At 45.9% G+C, this 22,590-nt stretch overlaps 3 protein-coding genes, 1 long non-coding RNA gene and 1 pseudogene across 26 annotated transcripts; 2 read left to right on the top strand and 3 right to left on the bottom strand.

The window, feature by feature from the left end:
• Positions 1-797: 797 nt before the first annotated feature.
• On the top strand, positions 798-8,754 carry LOC123057036 (scopoletin glucosyltransferase-like; annotated as a pseudogene).
• Positions 8,755-8,945: 191 nt separating this feature from the next.
• LOC123062554 (uncharacterized) lies at positions 8,946-20,528 on the top strand. Of its 22 annotated transcripts, XM_044486136.1 has the most exons (15): positions 8,946-9,155; positions 9,628-10,394; positions 10,496-10,648; positions 10,740-10,985; positions 11,119-11,381; positions 11,494-11,868; positions 11,936-12,131; positions 12,228-12,325; positions 12,416-12,672; positions 12,761-12,836; positions 12,946-13,094; positions 14,925-15,035; positions 15,158-15,308; positions 19,617-19,687; positions 19,815-20,528. In XM_044486136.1, the coding sequence occupies exons 2-5, from the start codon at positions 9,633-9,635 to the stop codon at positions 11,122-11,124; spliced, it is 1,167 nt and encodes a 388-aa protein (XP_044342071.1). In that variant the 5' UTR covers positions 8,946-9,155; positions 9,628-9,632; the 3' UTR covers positions 11,125-11,381; positions 11,494-11,868; positions 11,936-12,131; positions 12,228-12,325; positions 12,416-12,672; positions 12,761-12,836; positions 12,946-13,094; positions 14,925-15,035; positions 15,158-15,308; positions 19,617-19,687; positions 19,815-20,528. The 22 variants fall into 22 exon arrangements, with proteins under 22 accessions (XP_044342071.1, XP_044342067.1, XP_044342065.1 ...); XM_044486132.1 differs by having other exon boundaries at positions 11,115-11,381; positions 11,494-11,781; positions 11,936-12,052; positions 12,946-15,035; XM_044486130.1 differs by having other exon boundaries at positions 11,115-11,381; positions 11,494-11,781; positions 11,936-12,052; positions 12,204-12,325; positions 12,946-15,035.
• LOC123062558 (uncharacterized) lies at positions 15,349-17,131 on the bottom strand. 2 transcript variants are annotated; one of them, XR_006429769.1, is made up of 5 exons: positions 16,718-17,131; positions 16,563-16,630; positions 16,225-16,480; positions 15,611-16,143; positions 15,349-15,517 (listed from the first exon to the last, which is right to left on the bottom strand). XR_006429769.1 is itself a non-coding variant. In XM_044486139.1 (5 exons), exons 1-4 carry the CDS (start codon positions 16,660-16,662, stop codon positions 16,040-16,042), a joined length of 378 nt encoding a protein of 125 aa, XP_044342074.1. In that variant the 5' UTR covers positions 16,663-16,686; the 3' UTR covers positions 15,354-15,517; positions 15,611-16,039. The 2 variants fall into 2 exon arrangements, 1 of the variants encoding a protein (XP_044342074.1); XM_044486139.1 differs by lacking the exon at positions 16,718-17,131 and having other exon boundaries at positions 15,354-15,517; positions 16,225-16,317; positions 16,400-16,480; positions 16,563-16,686.
• On the bottom strand, positions 17,466-18,503 carry LOC123062557 (uncharacterized). The gene is made up of 5 exons (XM_044486137.1): positions 18,368-18,503; positions 18,009-18,263; positions 17,850-17,924; positions 17,703-17,777; positions 17,466-17,623 (listed from the first exon to the last, which is right to left on the bottom strand). The coding sequence occupies exons 2-5, from the start codon at positions 18,247-18,249 to the stop codon at positions 17,484-17,486; spliced, it is 531 nt and encodes a 176-aa protein (XP_044342072.1). The 5' UTR covers positions 18,250-18,263; positions 18,368-18,503; the 3' UTR covers positions 17,466-17,483.
• A 116-nt stretch (positions 20,529-20,644) lies between the features above and the next one.
• LOC123062559 (uncharacterized) lies at positions 20,645-21,751 on the bottom strand. Its single transcript, XR_006429770.1, has 3 exons — positions 21,641-21,751; positions 21,159-21,339; positions 20,645-20,796 (listed from the first exon to the last, which is right to left on the bottom strand). It is a non-coding gene; the product is annotated as an uncharacterized lncRNA (long non-coding RNA).
• Between the last annotated feature and the right edge of the window lie 839 nt (positions 21,752-22,590).

Here is a 22,590-nt window from a genome sequence, read left to right as displayed (position 1 = left end):
GCAAATTGTGCAGGCGCAACTAAAGCTACTTGGTTGCAAATTTTGCTTAGGGAACTGGGAGTATCCCTACCACGACCACCGGCTATGGTGTGATAATTTAGGCACCACCTACCTGAGTGCAAATCTAGTATTTCATGCAAGGACAAAGGATATTGAGGTGGATTTCCACTTTGTCGGAGAAAAAGTGGCGCAAGGAGCATTGGATGTCCATTTTGTGTCCTCCAGTGATCAAGTGGCAGATGCTTTCACTAAACCTGCTATAAAGATCATGTTGGAGAAATTACGATGCAATCTCAACCTTGTGGGTGATTGAGATTGAGGGGGAATGTTAGCGAGAATATCTCCTAGCATATCCGGTATATGATCTGATGTAATCAGTAGTTGTCATGTATAGGAGATCCTAGGATCACTTGTATCAGTGAGAGATTCATCTAATTATTGTGTACGTGTTGTACAAGCCTATGCACGTGATGTACAAGGCAGCTCCTATATAAATAGACAAGATGATCTCTTCATATTTCCAACTGTGATTACCACTCACGAGCATCCCGGCAATGCTACACGTACAAACAATTTACAGGCTTTTACAGATGGGTTAGTTTTTATTGATCAACAAGTGAGCGGGATGGCCTACCCCCCTAAAAATCAGGGGGGGGAGAGGTTTGTGATTGGTTGTTAGATGGAAAGAGCTTGTAAAGCTTGTAAATCTTTGTATGTCTAGCATTTTTGCGAGCATCCGGTCCGTTCTCTCTACCTACAGGAACGGAAGATCTGCGCAACCTTCCCGGGTGGCAGCCATGGCGCCAACTAAGGACCACGACGAGCCGCCGCTGCACATCCTCTTCTTCTGTTTCCTCCTTCCTGGCCACCTTATCCCCATGGCCGACATTGCCGCACTCTTCATCGCTCGCGGCGTCAGGTGCACCGTCCTCACCACGCCCGTCCAAGCCTCCACCATCCGCTCCGTTGTCGACCGCGCGAACAACAACAGCGCTGTCGACACCCCGATCTCCATCTCCGTCGTGCCTTTCCCTGACGTCGGTCTCCCGCTGGCCTCCCAGAGCAGACGGACCTCGGTACGTCCAGGGACATCCATGACAGGTTCTTTCTGTTAGAATACCGTTTAACCTTCTGTAATCTAACCTTCCCTCTATCTCTTCTTCTCGTTTCCTATTCTGATTCCTCATGTATCGATGAGTCCTAGCGATCATCGTAGACTTGTACGTCATGACAGGGGCTGTTCCTGTCTTCCATAAATAAACACACGCGGCTCCCATCGGGAGTAGGAACGCTTCCACCACATCTTACATGGTATACAGAGCCACGCTCTTCCACAACATCTAGCGATACAGAAAAACGAATCTCTCGCTATCGATCGTACCATGGCGTCCTCCTCGAGTGCTACCTGCCTCAATCTCGGTGCTCCACCAACCGAGAGGCTGACAAGGGGGAACTACCTCCTCTGGAAGGCGCGAGTCTTGCCGGCCCTGCGAGGTGCGCAGGTGACCGGCCTGTTAGACGGCAGCGACGCCGCACCGCCAAAAACAGCGCAGATCGAGCAAGCTGACAAGACCACGGCGATAGGGCCAAATCCCTTGTATGGGCCGTGGCTTTCGAAGGACCAACATGTTCTGAGCTACCTGCTGAATTCGCTCTCGCAAGAAATTCTTGCACAGGTCATTGGTAAGGAGAATACCTTCGACCTCTGGACTGCTCTCACGACATTATTCGCCTCGCAATCTTAGTCCAGGATAACCAATCTGCGAATCACTATCTCCAACACCAAGAAGGGCAGCATGTCAAGCAATGCTTTCATCGCCAAGATGAAGAGCCTCGGCGACGAGCTTGCCGCGGCTGGGCGCCCTGTGAGCAATCCAGAGATGGTTGACTACATCCTCGCTGGTCTTGATCGGGACTACGATCCCGTCGTTGCAGCAGTCGGCGCCATCAAGAACTCCATCACCATTGACAAACTCTTCTCGCAAATCTCTGCCTTTGATCAAAGGATGGAGATGCTACGTGATGGACCAGCAGGGTTTCGTTCATCAGCAAACGCCATCTACAGAGGGCGAGGTCAGTACCGCGGCAGAGGAGGCCGTGGGCGAAGTAAAAGAGGGGGACGCGGTCGTGGGAACCGCCCTTCTCCCTCTCCTACTCGTGGCAGAGGCCATCAACAGCGTCCTCGGCCGCAACCACAACAACATCAACAACAAGAAGGAGACTACCCAGAGTGCCAGATCTGTTACAATTTCCATCCCGGCGGGGCAAGAGCCTGCTGGTGGCGCTATGAGGAAGATCAAGAAGAGAAGAAGAAGGCGGCAAATCACATCACCAACTCCTATGGGATAGACACAAATTGGTATGCAGATTCAGGAGCCACCGAACACATCACAGGGGAGCTCGACAAGTTAACCATGCGAGAAAGGTACCATGGTGGTGATCAAATACACACGGCAAGTGGAACAGGTATGGATATTACTCATGTTGGTAACTCAATTGTTAAAACTCCCATAAAAGATCTACATCTAAATAATGTTCTTCATGTTCCCCAAGCATCAAAGAATCTTGTCTCTGTTCATCGCTTTGCTCTTGACAATAATGTTCTCATAATTTTTTATCCTCATTCCTTTGTGATCAAGGACTTGGCAACGAGGAGAGTCATTCTTAGAGGAAAGTGTGAGGGAGGCTTGTATCCGCTTATATCATCATCACCTTCATCATGGTCGAATAAGCAAGCATGGAGTGTCACCAAACCTTCCTCGGCAAAGTGGCACAGTCGTTTGGGTCATCCTTCTTCAGTCATTGTTCAACATGTCCTTAGTAGAAATAAACTTCCGTTTGAGTCTAGTGTAGAGTTAATTTGTGATGCTTGTCAGCAAGCTAAAAGTCATCAATTACCATACCCCATCTCTACAAGTGTATCCACTGCTCCATTACAACTTATTTTTTCAGATGTGTGGGGGCCAGCCCCTACTTCAGTCGGTATATTTTCTTATTATGTTAGCTTCATTGATGACTATAGTAAGTTCACTTGGATTTATTTGCTAAAGAAGCGGTCTGATGTGTTCCAAGTATTTCTCAATTTCCAAAATCTTGTTGAACATCAATTAAACTAAAAAATACTTGCTATGCAAACCGACTGGGGTGGTGAGTATGAGAAGCTAAATTCTTTTTTCCAAAAGATTGGAATTTCACATCATGTGTCTTGCCCCCACGCTCATCAGCAAAACGGTTCCGATAAGCAAAAACATCGTCATGTTGTTGAAGTAGGACTGGCATTGCTAGCAAATGCTTCCATGCCACTTAAGTTTTGGGATGAAGCTTTTCTCACAGCCACATACCTCATAAATATTCGTCCTAGCAAAGTCATAAACTTTGAAAATCCCATCACACGTCTTTTTGGTGTTAAACCAGATTACAAGTCTCTCAGAGTCTTTGGATGTGCATGTTGGCCGAATCTAAGGCCATACAACACACGCAAGCTTGCGTTTCGTTCAAAAAGATGTGTCTTTCTAGGTTATAGTCCTATGCATAAAGGGGTCAAGTGCCTTGATGTGCCGACGGGTAGAGTCTATATATCTCGAGATGTTGTCTTTGACGAGTCGGCATTTCCGTTCGAATCTTTACATCCAAATGCCGGAGCCCTTCTTCGTCAGGAAATTCTTCTTCTTCCATCCACACTTCGAGATTTTGATCACGGGGGAAACAATTGTGCTAACCAATATGATAATATTCCTACTGGAACCGGTTCTTCTATTGCACATGTGCAGGTCCCTGAAGAAACGGCGCCCAAAATGATCAACATGATCAAAATTTGGCTCAAGATGATGCTATATTTCATGTGGAAGAACAAGATGAAGCTGACGCGGCGTACGAAGAGGATATGGCAGCACCTGAAACTCCTGTATGTTGATCTCCTTTGGATCACGCGCGCAGATCTCCATTGGATCACGGGCCGGCCAGTTAGGAGGGCCAGGCTACAGCGAGCCACCCCGCGCCCGACACGTCATCACAAGGAGATTCTCCCTCGCAGCGCGAGCGCACTCAGCGCATGCAGCCAACAGGCGTGGCGCACGGGTCGTGCATGCAACCGACAGTGTTGCCAGGCACAGGATCTTCTGCGGCGGACGGATCGGCGGTTGCAGACGCAGTGGCCACATCGATGGCTACTGGATCTTCTGCGACAAGTTCTGAAACTTCTCCAGGATCTTCTGCGACAACCAGATCAGTTCAACCCCAAGAACAAAAACATGTCCAATCTCAACCTGCCGCATCAAGAGTTATGACTAGGTTGCAGAAAGGTATAAAAAACCCTAAGGTGCGGAACAATGGTACTATACCATATGGCATGTTGTGTGTTTCAGGTGAACCAACAAGATTGGATGATGCATTACGAGATCAAAGGTGGAAAAATGCCATGGATGAAGAGTACAGTGCACTCATGAGAAACAAGACTTGGCACTTCGTACCGAATCAAGAAGGAAAGAATATCATTGACTGCAAGTGGGTGTACAGAATCAAAAGAAAGGCAGATGGATCCATTGACAGGTATAAGGCACGTCTTGTTGCTAAAGGCTTTAAACAACGTTATGGCATTGATTATGAGGATACCTTCAGTCCTGTTGTAAGGCTGCAACTATAAGAATTGTGCTAGCTATTGCTATATCTAGGGGATGGAGTTTAAGACAGCTAGATGTGCAGAACGCGTTTTTGCATGATGTTCTGGAAGAGGAGGTCTACATGAGACAACCACCAGGTTATGAAAACAGGCAAAAACCTCACTATGTGTGCAAACTTGATAAGGCTCTCTATGGTTTGAAACAAGCACCTAGAGCATGGTACTCCAGGTTGAGTATGCAATTGAAACATCTTGGTTTTACTGCATCAAAGGCTGACACGTCTCTCTTTATATATAACAATGCAAATACTGTTATTTTTGTGCTCATATATGTTGATGATATTATAGTTGCAAGTTCTTCAAAGAATGCGACTGATGCTCTTTTGCGTGACCTGAGTTCAGAATTTGCCTTAAAGGATCTTGGTGATTTGAACTTCTTTCTAGGCATTGAAGTTAAGAAGGTTCAAGATGGCATAATGTTGAAACAGGAAAAATATGCCACTGAACTTTTGGCTCGGATGGGAATGAAGGACTGCAAACCTTCACCTACACCATTATCCTCTTCAGAACAATTGTCAGCACATGAAGGAGAGCCCCTTAAAGAGGAAGAAAGCACTAGATACAGAAGTGCGGTTGGAGCTTTGCAATACTTAACCTTGACACGACCAGATATTTCATTTGCTGTTAACAAAGTATGTCAATATCTGCATGCTCCTACCTTAGTTCATTGGACAGCTGTTAAGAGAATCATACGGTATGTTAAGCACACTGTAGGATTGGGACTACAAATCAGACGTTCAAATTCTACACTTGTTAGTGCTTTCTCTGATGCAGATTGGGCAGGTTGCAGTGATGATAGAAAATCAACAGGAGGTTTTGCTGTTTTCTTTGGTTCTAATCTTATTTCATGGAGTGCCAGGAAACAAGCAACTGTGTCAAGGTCAAGTACTGAAGCTGAATACAAGTCATTGGCAAATGCTACTGCTGAAATTATTTGGCTTGAATCTTTGCTTGAGGAATTGGGAGTGAAGCAACGTCGTATCTCATGTCTATGGTGTGACAATTCGGCTGCTACTTATTTGAGTGCTAATTCAGTCTTTCATGCCAGAACTAAGCATATTGAGATAGACTTTCACTTTGTACGAGAAAGGGTTGCTGAAAAGAAGTTGGAGATACGCTTTATTCCATCCAAGGATCAAGTGGCAGATGGGTTTACTAAAGCTCTTCCAGCAAAACCGTTTGAGGAGTTTAAGAAAAATTTAAATATAGGGTAGTTTAGATTAAGGGAAGCTGTTAGAATACCATTTAACCTGTTGTAATCTAACCTTCTCTCTATCTCTTCTTCTCGTTTCCTATTCTGATTCCTCATGTATAGATGAGTCCTAGCGATCATCGTAGACTTGTACGTCACGACAGGGGCTGTTCCTGTCTTCCATAAATAAACACACGCGGCTTCCATCGGGAATAGGAACGCTTCCACCACATCTTACACATTCAGACGGCGGAGCTGCTGCGGGAGCCGTTCCGCCGGTTCTTGTCCAACCACCACGCCGACATCGACGCCGTGGTCTCCGACATCATCTTCCACTGGTCCGCCAACGCCGCCGCGGAGCACGGCCTCCCGCGCATCGCGTTCCTCGGCACCAGCATGTTCGCCCGTGCCTGCACCGAGACCGTGCTCCGGGGCAACCCGTTCGAGTCGTGCTCCGATGATCCCGCCGCCGTCGTCTCCCTGCCTGGCCTGCCGCCTCGGGTCGAGCACAAGCGGAGCCAGACGATGGACCCCGTGAAGCGGCCGCGTCAGTGGGCGAAGTTCCATCTCGCCAACGACGCAGACCGGTCGAGCTACGGCGAGATCTTCAACAGCTTCCGCGAGCTGGAACCGGGCTACGCCGAGCACTACCGTGCCACGCAGCTCCGCCGCCGCGTGTGGCTCGTCGGGCCGGTCGGGCTCGCCAGTGGCAGCCTGGAGGACGTGGGGTCAAGAGGCGCCGTCGCTGGCGCGCTCTCGGCGGACGCCGCCGGCTGCCTGCGGTGGCTCGACGCGAAACCGGCCAGCTCGGTGGTGTACGTCTCCTTTGGCTCGATGACCAGCTTCTCGGCGGAGCAGATGCGGGAGCTCGCCCGCGGCCTCGACCTCTCCGGCAAGAACTTCGTGTGGGTCATCGCTAATGACGGCGCCGGCCGAAAATATATTTTAGAGCATATGCACCCAGGCCCTCTCTATCTAGCCATCCATTTTTTGCTTTAAGATTCGTGCAAATATATTTCTCTTTTTTGTTTCTCCCACATAGAATATATCTTGAAGTTCAAACCTATGCGGCGTGACAAAGCTTTCTGAATAGAATCTAGGATAAATCGTACAGATTTTTTTGTCAAACATAAATATACAAAATACGTTTTGTTTGATTAAAAAATCATATTTTTAATATTTATGTCGGACAAAAAATTCTGAAAGATTTATCCTAGATTCTAGTTAGAAAGATTTGCCATCCTGCATAGGTTTGAACTTTAAGATATGTTCTATGTGGGAAAAGCAAAAAAGAGAAAATTTCATATAGAAACTTAGTTGTGTCGCACGGATCTTAAAGCAATATTGAAGAGTTAGGATAGGAGGGCCTGGGTGCATATGCTCTAAAAATCCACGTCCCGCCGGCGCATCCTCGGATCCGTGTAAGCCAGTCGGGTTCCCGACGACGAACCGTGGGTACATCGTCCGAGGCTGGGCGCCGCAGGTGCTCATCCTGAACCACCCTGCCATCGGCGGGTTCGTTACACACTGCGGCTGGAACTCAACGCTGGAGGCCGTGAACGCGGGCGTGCCGATGCCCGATGGTGACGTGGCCGCAGTACGTCGACCAGTTCTACAACGAGAAGCTGGTCGTGGAGGTGCTCGGAGTGGGCGTGGGCGTCGGCGCCGAGGAGTACGCGCCAAGCGTGGAGACCCACCGGGTGATCGCCGGCGAGGCGATCGCGGAATCCATCCGGAAAGTGATGGGGGAGGAGGGCGACGGCGCCGCCATGCGGAAGAAGGCAAAGGAGCTCGGCGTGATGGCGAGGGGCGCGGTAGAGAAGGGCGGGTCGTCGTACGACGACGTCGGGCAGCTCATGGAGGAGTTGATCGCCCGTCAGTCAGTGGGATGGCGGATCAGACTGGACTAGACGGGGCGAACCGTTTTCTCACGGAAGCTGGTCCAAAGGAGCCGTTTTGCTCATTTATGGCAGCACCGGTGGTAGGTACCAATCTTCTCCAGCGCACCTACTCGCACTCATCCTTCTTCATATACAAGTCCACCCATTCCTCCCCCAGGCAGATCTTCTGAGCGAACTAATCCAGACTAGGGACACAAATCCTTCCGAAGAGCATGTCTGCATCGTCATCCTCAAGCGGCTTCGAGCAACTCCCGCCGCTAATCAGCTGCCCTTAGTGCGGCGGTAGGATCTTCACCTGGATTGCTCGGGCGTGGCAGAATGCAGGCATTCGGTTCTACAAGTGTGTCAACAAGGATGTGAGTACAATCCATTCTCCAGTCGTTCATCTAAGTATTCGTGTGCCATTCGGATCAGCTAGCACATCGAGTTTTAATGCCCGATTTGATTTGTTAGTTTTAATGCCCGATTTGATTTGTTCTTGCAGTCTGGAATCTGCAACTACATGAGGACCAAGGAGGAGTACATTGCAGAGTTAAGCTTTCATTTGGGGACGGCACAACAGACAGGATACGGCAGCAGCCAGGCCGGATCGGTTATGAACCGCAGAGTCCGTGTGGTCGAGCAGCAGCGCAGTGTTCCAGCCGTAGGCCAAGCCATCAGGGTTAATCAAGCAGGCTCTTCCGTCGCCGCGCTACGTGTTCTTGTGTTCTTGGGTGCTGCCATACTCTTTGTGGGTGTCCTTATTTTCTTGGCGTTGCTGAAAGTAGCGTCACTCCTTAGCAGGTAGACGGTGGTCTTGGTCTTGTTGCCAGACTAGAAATAATGATTAGGAAGTGTGAAGTGTGTCTTTTGTAACCCAGTCGTTGGTAATCGGAATCAGTTAGTGCGTCCTTTGTATTGCAGTGGTTGGTAATGAGAATCCGGAAGCGTGTACTTTGTATCCCAGTGGTTGGTAATGAGATTTGACTCTGGTTCTTCCCTAAGACCGTCGTTAAGATATGTGACATGCAATGAGCAATCAATTAATGTTCAGATATTTATTTTTGCCCCGACCAGCTTATCAATTGGGCAGCAGCACTAATGCATGATCTTTTTTCTATAGCTAATATATCATAATTATCTCTGTGGGAACAAGTTCGTTTACTATATAAATTGGAACTGACAGGCGCTGTCAGCGGCATGACCGCTGGGCGCAATAAATTATTGCACCTACCCCGCTGATCTAGATTTTTCCTGACCTTATCTCCACCCACCAGCCCGCACCCACCCAACAGCCCTCATACCAGCCCTGTGTCTCGGTTGCCCCCGTTTCAGCTACACTCTCAAGCCAAGTCGCCGGTGATTTGGCCCACGACGTAACCATTCCGGCGGGGGAGATCCACAGGTATTATTCAATCCCCTTCCTCCCCCCCTCGCCTCCCCTCATCGGCGCACGCCTATGACCCGAGAAATCTACACAGTAGGTATTCAAATTTGCGCTAGATCAGAAAAGATGGATCTGTCGCCCCAGTCGATCTGTAATTTCGTGGTGCCTCACAACTGTTTGTCTATTGTATCCTGATCCGCATGTAGTTATTCGAACCACCAGTCATAATTTGGGCTGTAATCACGCTCTTCACCGCATGAATTAATCAAGTTCAGTCACACTCCTGTTTATCCCAAAAGTATCTACATGCCTCACCTGGCAATCTGATTATCTAGTAATCATGCTCAGTCCAGCATAGTTCGTCAGCCATGAGGGGCCACACATGTACAGATGATTTCACTCCATGTTTTTTAGCACAAGCACTCCATCTATCATATTCTAGCCTACATTCGTTGAAGCTCACTCAAAATCAAAGTTTTCATATTGGTAGGAATCATGTCTGACGCCGGAAGTTGTGATGGGGCCGCAGCCTCTGGGGATGCAGTTGATGACAACATTCATGGACAGCCACAACAAGCTAATGAAGAACAGGCATCTCCTGCTCCAACTTCTCGAATTTCAGTCAGAAAGGCAGTAGAAGTAATCCAGACATTTGACGAATACAAGCGGTGGCTCATTACTGAAATTGGGTTTGGAGGAATGCTAAAGCTACCCTTGCTCCAGAAGCTTAATCTTAAGTTTAGCGCCTGGACTATGAGCAAGGTCTGCGTTGAGCCTCGAGCGATTGTTCTGTCAGAAACGAAGATACTAAAGTTTTTTGCGGAAGACATCCACAAGGTTTTTGGCATCCCGTGTGGACACTGGAGTGTTAAAGGGCGCGATGGTTTCATCAAGCCAGAAGCGGTAACATTCATAAAGAGGACGCTAGGGATGGACAGGACGGGAGTGCATAGCCTGCGTGCGGCCGAGGAATTCCTTCTCCGTGACATATCCGAGGCTTCCAGCAAGATGGAGAAGGATTGCTTTCAGATTGCATTTGTCATTTTTGTTATGGGCCATGTGCTGGTACCTAGAACAAAACATGATTATGGCACCATAGACTACTGGGGTGCGTTGGCAAATACGGAGAACATATCACAATTCAATTGGTGTGAGTTTGTACTTGAGTTCTTGCTTGAGGCAGTCCGGCGGCTTAAGAATGATATGATGGACAACAATATGAACACCAATCTGGTTGGTTGCCACTTGTTTTTCCAGGTTTGTCCTCTCATCGACATGGTTCCTCACATCATTTGTAATGATATATGTCATGCATTTTTCATTCACATCGATCCCATATTAACAACCTTTTCATGTAGATTTTCTTCCTTGACAATGTCGACCTTGGAATTTTCAACAAGAACCACAATGTTCTTCCTCGCATTAGTGACTTTGATCAGACCAACATCAAGAACATGATAACAATGGCGACTGACATTGGGAAGGGCCCTACGTCCTACTCGAAATGCATGGTAACCATGGCATCTTACTATGGTTTGGTGAACATTGTTTATTGATTTCGCCCTCATCATAATAAATGTGTTTCATATGTATCCATGGTAGATTCGTCAGGGTACTGATCTATGCTATGCTCGTTGCAACATTGCTGATTGCACTGAGAGAACTTCCAACCAGCCAGTTGAAGGCGGCAATATGGAGGAAGATGTTTGCAAGTTCACGAACGACAGGAATGATTCAGCTCATGTATCTTCTTCAGCAGCCGGCAACCTAATGGATGTACATACACCACTACCTATGCTTGGACCAATGGACTTTATAGAGCACATGTGGAGCCGATACCCCAGTCTGGTATGATTCGCTGCTACGGTTGATTCAATTTTTTCAGTATTTTCTGAGATTTTCCCATCATTTGTATCTGGTGGTAGTCATGGCATCTATACTGATTCTGCTGATGTCGTTTTCTTTCTGTGCTGCAAGTTAGGGATGAGTTGAGTTTTATACTAAAGGAGCAGAATGCCAAATGCCAGCGTGAAATCAACACCGCCCGCGCAAATATGCAGGCAGACATGATCAAATTCGTGGACAAACTAATGGCATCAATCAGCAAGAGGTGCATCTGCTATACCGCTAGAGGGTTTACTGACTGTCCGGCAAGAGCAGTAGATACATTTCCAGTTGATACACTAAGGACTGCGATTGGACAGAAAATACCAGGAGTCAGGCTCGATATGTCTGCATGCAAAGGTCTCGATCGTTGTTCATTGCAATCCCCTGTTTTTGTTTCTTTGCATTTTTGCAACGACTTCCTCCCGTGCCAATAGTTCATTTCATATGATAACTTTCACTCTATTTTCAGATGGCAACTTTGGACCGAGTATCCATGGCGATGACCAGTCAGGCCGGCTCCAGAACAAGAGGTCACGACATGATGAAGGAGCAGTCGCAACAATGACATCTCAGATACTTCAGTTTGCAAGGCATACACTGCAGGCTATCAGCAAAATGTTTATTGACTTGCCGGATGACGGCAGCACCACTGCATTTGGACAGAAGGCAGAGGGACTTCCTAGAAGAAAATATGTATTCAGATCTGGATTCCAGACAGACCCATGGGTCAGGGGTCTGTCCCGCTACCACCGCAAACGTATGTTTGCCAACAATTAGAAGGGTTCTTTGCTACGTCACCGCCAGAAGAACTATGCAGGCGATTATGTCAAACCAGACTATTATGGTGCATATTCATTATCTGTATTCACACTTTAACCATTATGCTGACACTCCTTTTTCCATATACTCAGGAATTTTCTTGTGCATGAGAACCCGAGGTTCTTACGAATAACGGGTTCAGCGTTGAAAAGCCAGGTTGTTGAAGATGAGCTAATCGACCATGAGGTGATGTCAGTCATTATCAGAAGGTATTGCCAGTCTGATCAGGAAGCAGACAAACACTCCCCATACTTAACATGGAGACACCCAACTGAACCGGAATTTTCGGTCAGTCGTAAATAGCTATCCACATCTTCGGCAACTTGTTTTTCAATATACATTTATTTTATCCATGCACAGACGATTGGATTTGACTGAATGCAGACAATGGTACTATCGGATTATGATTACCTACATTGGTGTCAATCCAGAAAGCATTGTGTGCCGACGCACTCAAATATGACATCACATCAGCTCAGTTGGTATGAGAGTAAACTAGCACCGACCCTTTGATTTTTGTATTATCCTGTGGCAACTAATTGGTCCCCTAACACTTCAATTCTTCTTTGCAGTTCTTCACGCCGGTCCCACGGCCCGAAGGATGGATTGTAGTTTTCTGGGACATGGTAACCCGCCTCATGTTTGTTATTGATCCAATGTACAGCAAGAGAAGCCAACCACTGACCACTCAGCAGAGAGACGAGATTATAGCTTGGAAGTTACATGATGCCTTGCTCATTTGCTTAAATGAGTATTATGCTGGCTGGCCCGTGAGGAAAGATGGTTGGAAAGTCACCTTCCCCGCACTTGCTGATAGCATTTTCTCTCGGTATTGTGTTCCCCAACCCCCTTTCTGTTACCTCATTACGTGTAATGTCATTAGTGGGTTCTTATGAAAATCTGTTTGCTCTGAGCAGTAATGAAACTGGAGCTTGTGTCATCCATATTGCCCTCCATTTCGATGGGAAAAAGCTGAAGATGCCCCTCACCAAGGTTTGTTATCGATGTCACCGAGCCTAATTACATTCCTCTCTACGGTTTCCATGGAATCCTTTTGAATTTTTTTGCCCTAACCAAATCCCCTCCCGGTGGCATTACACAGCACACAATATCGAAGGTGAAGTGGGAAACGCTGTACGAGTGCATGAAGTTGCAGGGAAATTTCTCACCCCATGCACGTGATGCTCTGTGGCGCCTTCTTGCACCATCGGACAATATATCTGAGGAAGATTGACTCAGCAAACTCTACCGGTTGGCATGGAGCTATCCTTATGTTCTTTTTTCACTTTACACCCTAGATATATGTCTACTTATTTCATCGTAGCAAATGTATGCGCCAAGGTCATGTTTACTATCAGTCATTTCAGTTTTATCGTTATGCACCAAGCATTAGTTGGTACTAAACTTCTTATGATGTGTCTGAACAAATCTACAAATACTTTTATTTTTGCATATCCACATCATGTCCCCCCCATCCTCCCCGGTTCTGATATGTGCAATGGGAGGAGGAGCACATGCCACGCCCATCTTCTCACATACATGGACGCGTGTGCCATTTTTCATCTTATTACCAACTCAAAACAGCTAGCTCGTTCAATCAAAACTTCGCGGTATAGAAGGACCCATCGGCCATGTAGACACATTGTATGTATGCATTGAGCACCGGGCGACAATTCAAGTCACATATCTCAGCACATGCCTTGTTCGATATATTTAAATTTATAGTTATCCCGGGTTGCTACTAATATGCCGAGATAAATAACCATGCAACATGCGATAGGAACACTTGACTGTGCTAACATTATCATCCCACATTTTCCAGTCTCCATCTAATCAACAACCTTAAAGCTTCGCCCACCCTCTGCCCCGCCATGTTTCGCCATGATGTAGACACACTATGTCAGAGGCATACCCATATTGCATTATGCCATAGTAATGCAAAATCATAATTCATCAATTGCATATTGTACTACATAATTAGTTTACGCACAAGCCAAACATCACAGAACTGCTAGCACACAACAGTAAGGTTCAAACTTAATTGTCGGAGTCCACACTTACGTCTTACACAATGAACAGCCTAAACATGACTGTCTTCTTACATAAATGTCACAAATAGGTTTGTCTTGAACTAGTACATGGCATACATGCAGTGAACACAATCACTTACACGCCACTTTAGTTGGGGCGCAAGCTCAATTGTGCCAATTCTCGATGCCGTGATGTCTTCAGTCTTCTAGTGCCGGGTAGTACACAAATGGCAATCCTACATACGTGATACATCTGGTAATAACTTATTCATTGAAGCCAACAAGTGGTCACAATCACACATGCACATATCAGGAGGTGGGTGCAAGCTAAATTGCAACCTTTATCGGCGCCAACATGTCTTCAGTTTTCATCGGCCGGTCAACCGTTTGAACCATTATCACACCACATACATGTGGGGAGGCAACTAACATTCGCGGTTGTCGTCATATTCAAACAAGATTCTCACCCGTCGCACAAATACTGTTTCAAAATGCTTCCTCTCATCTTGTAGCTGCCTAGAATGGCAGGACTTCCTCAAGCATGAAATCTGGGAGATCTCCCATGTTCCCCCTCATGGAGATAACTTCATATGCAATTGACTGCCGCAGGTAGTTAAGGCGCGCCTGCACATAATGAACATGACAATTAGGGAGGTTCGACTAGCTGTTTACAGAGTTGAACCAAGGCTTCAATATATTCGTGTGGTATAATTCTCATCGGTGTTAGCACATTCTGAAGATATAGGCCAGTGTCATTCCTGCTGTAGTTTACAATGTGCAACCAGCTGTCCTCTCTGCATTCTCCATCATCACATCAAATCAATCAGACTGTTAAATGTGGATAGTAAATAAATATCGACATTTAGAGTGATTGCATTTTGACCATACATCTCGCAGCTTTCATGCATGTTCACATTGTAGTTGATTGTCCACCCCTGAGCAGGGATGTACCAACCAGGGATATTCTCATGTATGCAGCGCCGAAGTCTTGCTAGAATGAAGTTTGCATTGTCTTCATGCTTGTACTGCACCTCTGACATTGGCTCTGAAGTCTCACAGGGGTCCATGACCAACAATGTCCTCTCCTCGACATCCACGACATATAGTGAGTAGCTATCCATCATTGGAACTGGTAGCATGAGCTGCATATCCGAAGTAATAGGTGAGTCTTTTTAATACATACCAAATGCTAATTATGATGTACGAACATATGCGGAATACAAAACATCATATATATATATATATGTATGCATTGCGAGTTGATACCTTCTTTGTCCACTGCAGGCAATAGCCGAGCGCCTCATAACTCATCCTTGTATTCATGAATTCGAAGTCCAAATCGTATGACCTATACATGAGAGCAAGCTGCCCGAAGACGCAACAAATTATTGCAAGCACCGCAATTTATCATTTAAAGGAGCTTCGATGATGTCATGTAAGTAATCACTCACCACAAATCGCAAGTCAAAGATGTGTCGCCACCTGATCTCCCAATCACCGTACATCATATCATCCTTGTACACAAGCATTCTTGACACAGCCGTTCAACCGATTGTTGTTACATGACCACCAGGACCAAATTCGTTAACAAAGTCCTCACCTGACATCACTATCAGGTACGGCTCGCGGTGTTTGTACCATTTCCTGCAAATAAGAAAGGACAAGGCCGCAATACATGTCAGCCCATAAACCAATGTTGTCTACTTCCACTGTATTCTAATTCAACTTTCACTCTACCTGCTGCGATTCCTGGAGCTTCTCGTGCACATTTTGTCCCAGAATTCTACAACATTCTTTGCAAGGGGCTCTTCATGCTTCAGACCAGCTTTTCTGGGGAATATGTCTCCCTTATCAGTCATTTCCATCTTCACTATGATTCTCACCATGCCAACACGCAGCCTCAGGTTTCTATTCATTCGGCCTGAAACCACTCCTACACCCCTCTGTAGAACAACATCATCTGCACCACCCATCTGAGACTAACACATGTATGTATGTATTCTAACCAACTGTGAACTAACTTGGATTGATTGCTGGCTCTAAGTCTGTACCATGTGGATCAGTTCCAGTAGTATTCACTGCTGCCGAGTTTTCTCCTACAGCCCTGACTGCATGTGCAAATTCAACAAATGATGGAGACATGTAATGTCATCGATGACCCATTTTTTACTCATCCTTAGGAGTTTGCATCGTCTCACCAGTAATCCTTGGGAATGCATATCCCGTGCTTCTACGAAGAACACCTATGCCTACGGGCACTTGCTCTAGTCCTGGGAAATCATGTACTACAAATTGTCACACGAATGTGGTTGTTTCTTCGTCATCATATAACAATTTTTTTGCTTACGGACCTTCATGACCAGCGTCTCGAGACAGTGTGTTCATCTCATGCCCAACATCTCCACAATTAGCACCTACTCCTGAACCTTCACCGACTTCCCTGACTGTTTGGAACAATCACAAGTAGTGAATGCAACATGTTAGTACAGACATAGGTTATCCCCAATAATTGATGTTTTAACTTACTTGTTATCCCTGGGAAGGCAAATCCCGTGTTGATACGGAGAACACCTCTTCCAGTTGCAACTGCTTCATTTAGTTCGGATCCTGCCAATTTATTCACTACAATTTTGTCAATTTTCTTCATATGTTTTCATTTTTCAATGAACGAAAAGGTGATCTTACTGACCTTCATGGTGCTCTTGCCTACCACCACCTCCAGGATTACCCCCTGCTGCCGAACTTAGCCCGACTGCCCTGATTGATTGGTACAAATACAATATGTACATTAGTATAGTCACAATTGAATTGCTTTTTATCATCAGCACATAATATTTTACACACTTGTGCTCCTGTGGAAGACATATCCTGTGCTGTCATGAAGAACTCTTCCAACTGCCACTGCTTCAGTTTGTTCTGTCTCTACAAATACATGCAATCTAGATTGTTACGCCACTGTTCAAGAGCTTTGATCTTCATAAGTCCAACTTTTAGCTTAACCAACCTTGATGACACTCATCATTTCTTTCTTCTGCCATTACAATATTGCCAGCATTTCCGCAAGCATTTAGAGATCCACCTTCATTCCTGTCTAATTCGTTATCAGTATTACCTTGTTCGTCTGCCCCTTCGTTTGTTGATGTCCGTGTGTTAGATATCTCTAGCCTCATCCTCTGTCGGCGGTTCTGGCTTCCTCTGTTTGCGGTCCTCTTCTGTCGCCTCCTGATGCCGTCTCCAGCTATTCCTGCGCATGCAGACATTCCCGAAACTTTATTATACCTACTATGATCATGGACACCGGTTATTTATGTACACTGACAGTATCATCACCTGCTGCATAAGTCGCAGCTGTCACACCTCTAGTTTGCAATGCCGATGACAAGGTTTGATACCCTTGTGGTGGTGATGATCCAATGTATGCCACCCATACAGTTGGTAAATATATCCAGCCGACGAAACTACTTAATGTAATTTATGCAGCCATGAACATCACTCACCATCTATATTAGTATGAAACTTCATGCAAGGAACGTCTGATATGATCTCATTGCCTATGAATAATTAGATACCATCTTCATTATTTATCACCACACGTAATCAACTGTCATTGCTAAGATAGCCTGGCATGTAACTCACATGTTGTCCTATTTGCTGGCATTTCCTCTTTTTGTCCTTCCCGTTCTGCTTCTTCACTATCCGGGTTATCTGCCATATCTTCCGTCTTCATGTAACCCACCCTTGGAGCCCGATCTGCCACAACAAAATTACTTTGTTAAATTTCCTAAGCAATGGTTTTTTCTATTTGACACACCATCGTTACAATTTATACCCGTTTGCTCTGGCCCTGTGTTGGCCGAGGTGTTTGGACTGCTTATGGTTAGGTCAATCAATGGCACTGCAACAACTGATAGTTTTCATATGTTAGTGTTCTTAATTTTTAGATAATTTCTGTAGTTTACCATCATCTCGCACACACCTGATGCTATATCAATGACTTCATTGTCATTTACAGCAACGCTTGTCACCAAGTCAATGAATGGAACCTTCATTTCTGCATGAAATACATATATTATGTCAGCACGGACTATTCTAGAGGTTTTATAACATTCAGTAATGACAGGGCGGCTTAACTAACCATTCACATCATACAAAATTTGAACGGATGATGCAAACAGTCCATCTGCTGTCATTTCCTCATTTTGTGCAGCATCATCATCTATGAGGCTGTCATGGTGTCTTTCCAGCATCTCATCATAAGCCTCACTGCTTTCTTTTGCTGGAGACGATGGCCCTGCAACTACCGTTGCTGTTGCTATGACGGCATGTGTACTTTCCTCCATCACAGAATCCATCATATCGCGGACACCCATTCTCATTAACACAGCTTCAGCTGCTCCAACAAAACATTTTTTCATATATGTGAGCCATCAATAATTACATTGTTTCTCATGCAAAAATAGGTAAGTAAATTCATCACCGAAATACGGGGCTGACCTTCAATATCGGCAGATGCTTGCAGAAACCTAGTTATGAGTCCAGCATGAATGCTGTTGTCCGCCCTTTCCTCTGGATCGACCACGTACTCAGCAGAATCTGGAACGCCACTGCCGATTACTGCATATGCAGGCGTGACAGGTGTCTCTTCATGTGTGTTGGCTGATACACCTGTTGGTTCTATAGGTGGGTCTGCACAAAACAAACATTCCTTTTCATAACCTAACCCATTCTAGCGCTTTACATTTAAGGTAAATTTGTATCTAAATTAATCTGTCTTACTCTCTGGTGCACATCCTGCATAATCAAGCAGTGGGACAGTGCTATCTTCTGTCCGCGCTTCTGTACCTCTTCTAGCGGTTAGTTGTACTGGCGCAATTCCCGGAGGCGCTGCCAATTGTTTGAAGTGCGTTTAGTTTCTCTCGTAGGTTAACATTAGCAATGTACTAAATCACATACGAATTATCATAGAACGCAACTTCTTTACTTGGTATGCTTATCACCGGGGGCCACTGGACCCCTGTTTTCTTACCTCGTTTCTCTGCACATTTATAGACAAATGTTCTTCTTAATTAGTTATCAATCTCCCGACATGAAATGGCGTTAGTATGTGTTATATATGAGTTAATTTACCTTGCCGCTCCAAAACCCTTGCAGCGTTCCGGCCTATGCATTCATAATGTGTCTTCACATCTTCATCACTATCTGAAGACTCAAATTCACTCTCTTCCTCCAATGCTGCTTTTCCCCTATCGTTTGCATCAATTTGCACCATGCGGCTCTGCCTCCGGGCTTCATATCCTCCTTCATTGATAACAACTGGTAGCTCACGCTCCCTGACGGCTTCCACTTGAGTGTCTAGAAAACAGTAGTTCAGGGTAACTCCATCATTCAACTTAAGCACTCAAGAAAGGGTGGTGAATGTTAGCTTGTCTATAATACACCACCTTCCGGAATGACCGCAACCTGATTGACCTCTCCTTCCATTCCATTTTCTGAACTACATCCATCACAGTCTGTGAAAGCCACAGAACGACACTTTATCAATTCATTTGAAATGCCTACTTTATGATACTTGTCATGCAAGGATCAACATCAACTAGAATTCATGACCTTTTTACTGTGAACTTACCAGTTTGTTGGCTTCTTGATCTGGACTGTGTGAAGATTGTTTCGGCCTCAAGCAGTACTGTTGAAACATTGTTGTGGTTCTGCACATATTCTTCTCTGCTGACAATATTCATGGCAGGTTGTACTGAAATATTATGATTTCCTTCCACATCCGCCTCATCATATGTGTCATACTCTGGAACTGGAAAGGTATTTCATGCAAACATCAATTCCATTAGTACATCAGACTTTTATTAACAGTTCGTCGAACATAATATGTATTCTCATATTCATGCATTAGTTTTTCTTTTTTATCTAACCTGTTGGTTCGCTGCAGTCGCTCCCCACCTCTTCAACAACATAACCATGAGTCCAGACAGCAATTTGCAAAATTTCTGATTGATGCGCTGGGGTCGCATTATTTCCAAATTCAGTCCCAGAGACCATGGCTTCTTCATGCCGAGTCACCGTGACTTCTCCATCTGCTCTTTCAGCATCTTCGACAACTCTGTGAATAATGCGGCTCCCAAGGCGTCCATTGCCATCGTCAGGTCCAACCAATGCATCTTCATTATCACCTGCAAACAACTGAAAGTTTGGCAATACAGGATTTCAGTTCTTCCATCGCCAACTTCACTATGGAGTTAAAATGTATTCAACATATTTTTATAACTTACTGCACTAGCTGTTCCATCCATTAGAGGGTGCCACATCCATATTCGCTGCACCATGTAGCCTACAGGCCTGGTCTGCAATACCATTTCGCATTTTGCAAACAATGTCAGCAGGTATGTTAGACAATATTACTCTAATTTCAGTGAAGTAGTAGTTCAATTACTGGGTAATATCCTGGGTTGTCTCTCTCTAGCTGGATCAATTTCCTCACTATTGGGCTGGAGTAAGCACAAATTCTTGGGAGCAGATTTGACTGTAAGCTCGCAGGCCCATAGTCCACCCAATCCAGCTGAACATACTGTAAAAACAAATCCAACTATGTCAGTCACTCATTTGATTCAGTAATAATATGAATGAGTACAGCTTGCAGTGTAAATGCCATATGATAAATTGACTTGCCTGCAAGAATAGCGAATGGCCACCTAGCATAAGCAATTCTGCTCCATTCGCCAAGTTATCTTGGTATCTATCGGCAGAAATCATGATCAGGTCTACAGAGTATCGTGCAATGTTGTACTCCGCTATAGCCCATGGATCTTGGACAATTGGCAGCATCTCTTCTGGTATTGCAGTAGCAGATTGCCTTGGTCCCAACAAGGTGGACACAGCCAGCAGGGTGGATGCAACGGTGAATGATATAGTCTCTGTCCCATTCATGCAACAAGGGTTTAGTTTACTAATGACTTCCTTAAGGTCTGACACCTTCAAGCCTCCTCTACCTCCCAGTCCTAGCATCCCCCTGATTTTCTTAACCAGGCTAGATCTATACATAGGAGTTCCAAATTGCACGATCCTACCATGACCACGTACGCCCAAGATCCTCACAGCATCTTCATCTGTGATGGTTCTGACTTGTCCATCTGGCATTCTTAATGTCCTAGTTCTAGTGTTAACCCTACCCATAAGGTCAGCAATGAAAACCCTATCTACCGGCCCGGCATATCTGTTGGTCAACAAGCCAGCGAGCCCGGTCGGCTCCATTGCATGGTAAAACAAGGTTCCTTACCCTAGGAAAGGCCCCGTCGCGAAGGTGGATTTGTAAGCTTGATCCCGCCTGCTTGCATTGGTTAGGACCATCTCGTTGCTTCCGCGTCTCCTGCTCTTCTTCTTCGGACGACCCCTGGTGCGACTGCCTGACCGTGGTCGTTTCGGTGTCCCCAGTGGCCTAGCCATCGTCATCGGCCGATCTGCACACATCAAAGACGCAGGCAAATCGTGTGAGATCATGCGTCAAGTAAGATATGACTTCTACCACCTAAAAATGCAACGCCGACCATACAAAATGGACCCTAGCTAATCTACTTGCTCGATGCCGATAAAACTTCAACCGGAGTAAGACTGCGACCTAGATTAGCCAGCAGAAAGGAAGGGCGGAGCAAATCGAAGAAAACTACGGTGGTGAGAGACAATGCGACATGAAAAATATAGGCGAGATCACATCCGGCCCCATAGTAGCATGAAGAAAGAGGAGGGCCGGTCCAAGCTTACCAGAAAGAGCTGGCTGCTTCCTCTAGCCACCGGAGCTCAGTGCAGATCTGGTCGTCTTTTCCCCTTTCGACTATGCTAACCTCCAAACCTAGAACAGAGCTACACTGTTCTCCATGGGGGAAGTGAGCAGAGGAGGGCATGGGGGTGGGGTTAAAGCCAGTGTCCGCCACCTGCACTGTTCCATCTACTCTCCCACTTCGTATTTACTACCTGCAGGGGCATTTTTTATTACGTAAACTCTGGGAAGCCTCTCAGCACCACTCATTTCAGAATTCACGGGCGGGAATTACCTGCGCCTTGCCATCCTGAGCCACAGAACATCTCCGTTCCAACAATTTGGAACTCGGGTACATGTTTTCACCACACTGCTTTCTCCCAAATCACCCTCCCCACTGTAATATTTACGTGGACGTGCAACTGCATGCAACACTCATGCAGATATTGGACCGATGCTAGCCGCACCTTCTGCACATACCCGCTTTATTGTGTCCACCATGTATATTTTCGGACCAGCAGACACGATGCAGGTACCCCTTTATATAGAAAGTTCCTAAATGGGGGGGGGGGGGGGGGGGGGGGGGGGGGGTTCAGCTCGAAAATTGCAACATGACAAGGACAGAGCATGTTTTCTAGTCCCCCCCTCATGCACACTCCTGTTGACCTTTCCCTCTGGCACAAAGTACGTAAGGACAAATGCATGCACATGCAACGACTGGTGACCAACACATTATTATATTACTCATGTTGACCTTTCTCGCTAAACCAATGCATGCACTGTGCTAATCAGTGTTTGCATGTATTTTATGGGACCATCCCACCTGGTCAGAACCAGCAAAAAATGCATGCCTCGCTTATGAGGCCGGACATCCCATGCCTGCTATTAATTTATGCCCGTACACAATCTTGGTTTCCCAACTACATAATTAAATCGACCGCACAGGGCCCATGCG

This window comes from Triticum aestivum, chromosome 3A (genome assembly GCF_018294505.1).
Source record: "Triticum aestivum cultivar Chinese Spring chromosome 3A, IWGSC CS RefSeq v2.1, whole genome shotgun sequence".
Classification (NCBI taxonomy): Eukaryota; Viridiplantae; Streptophyta; class Magnoliopsida; order Poales; family Poaceae; genus Triticum; species Triticum aestivum.
This window is presented reverse-complemented; position numbering and strand designations above follow the sequence as displayed.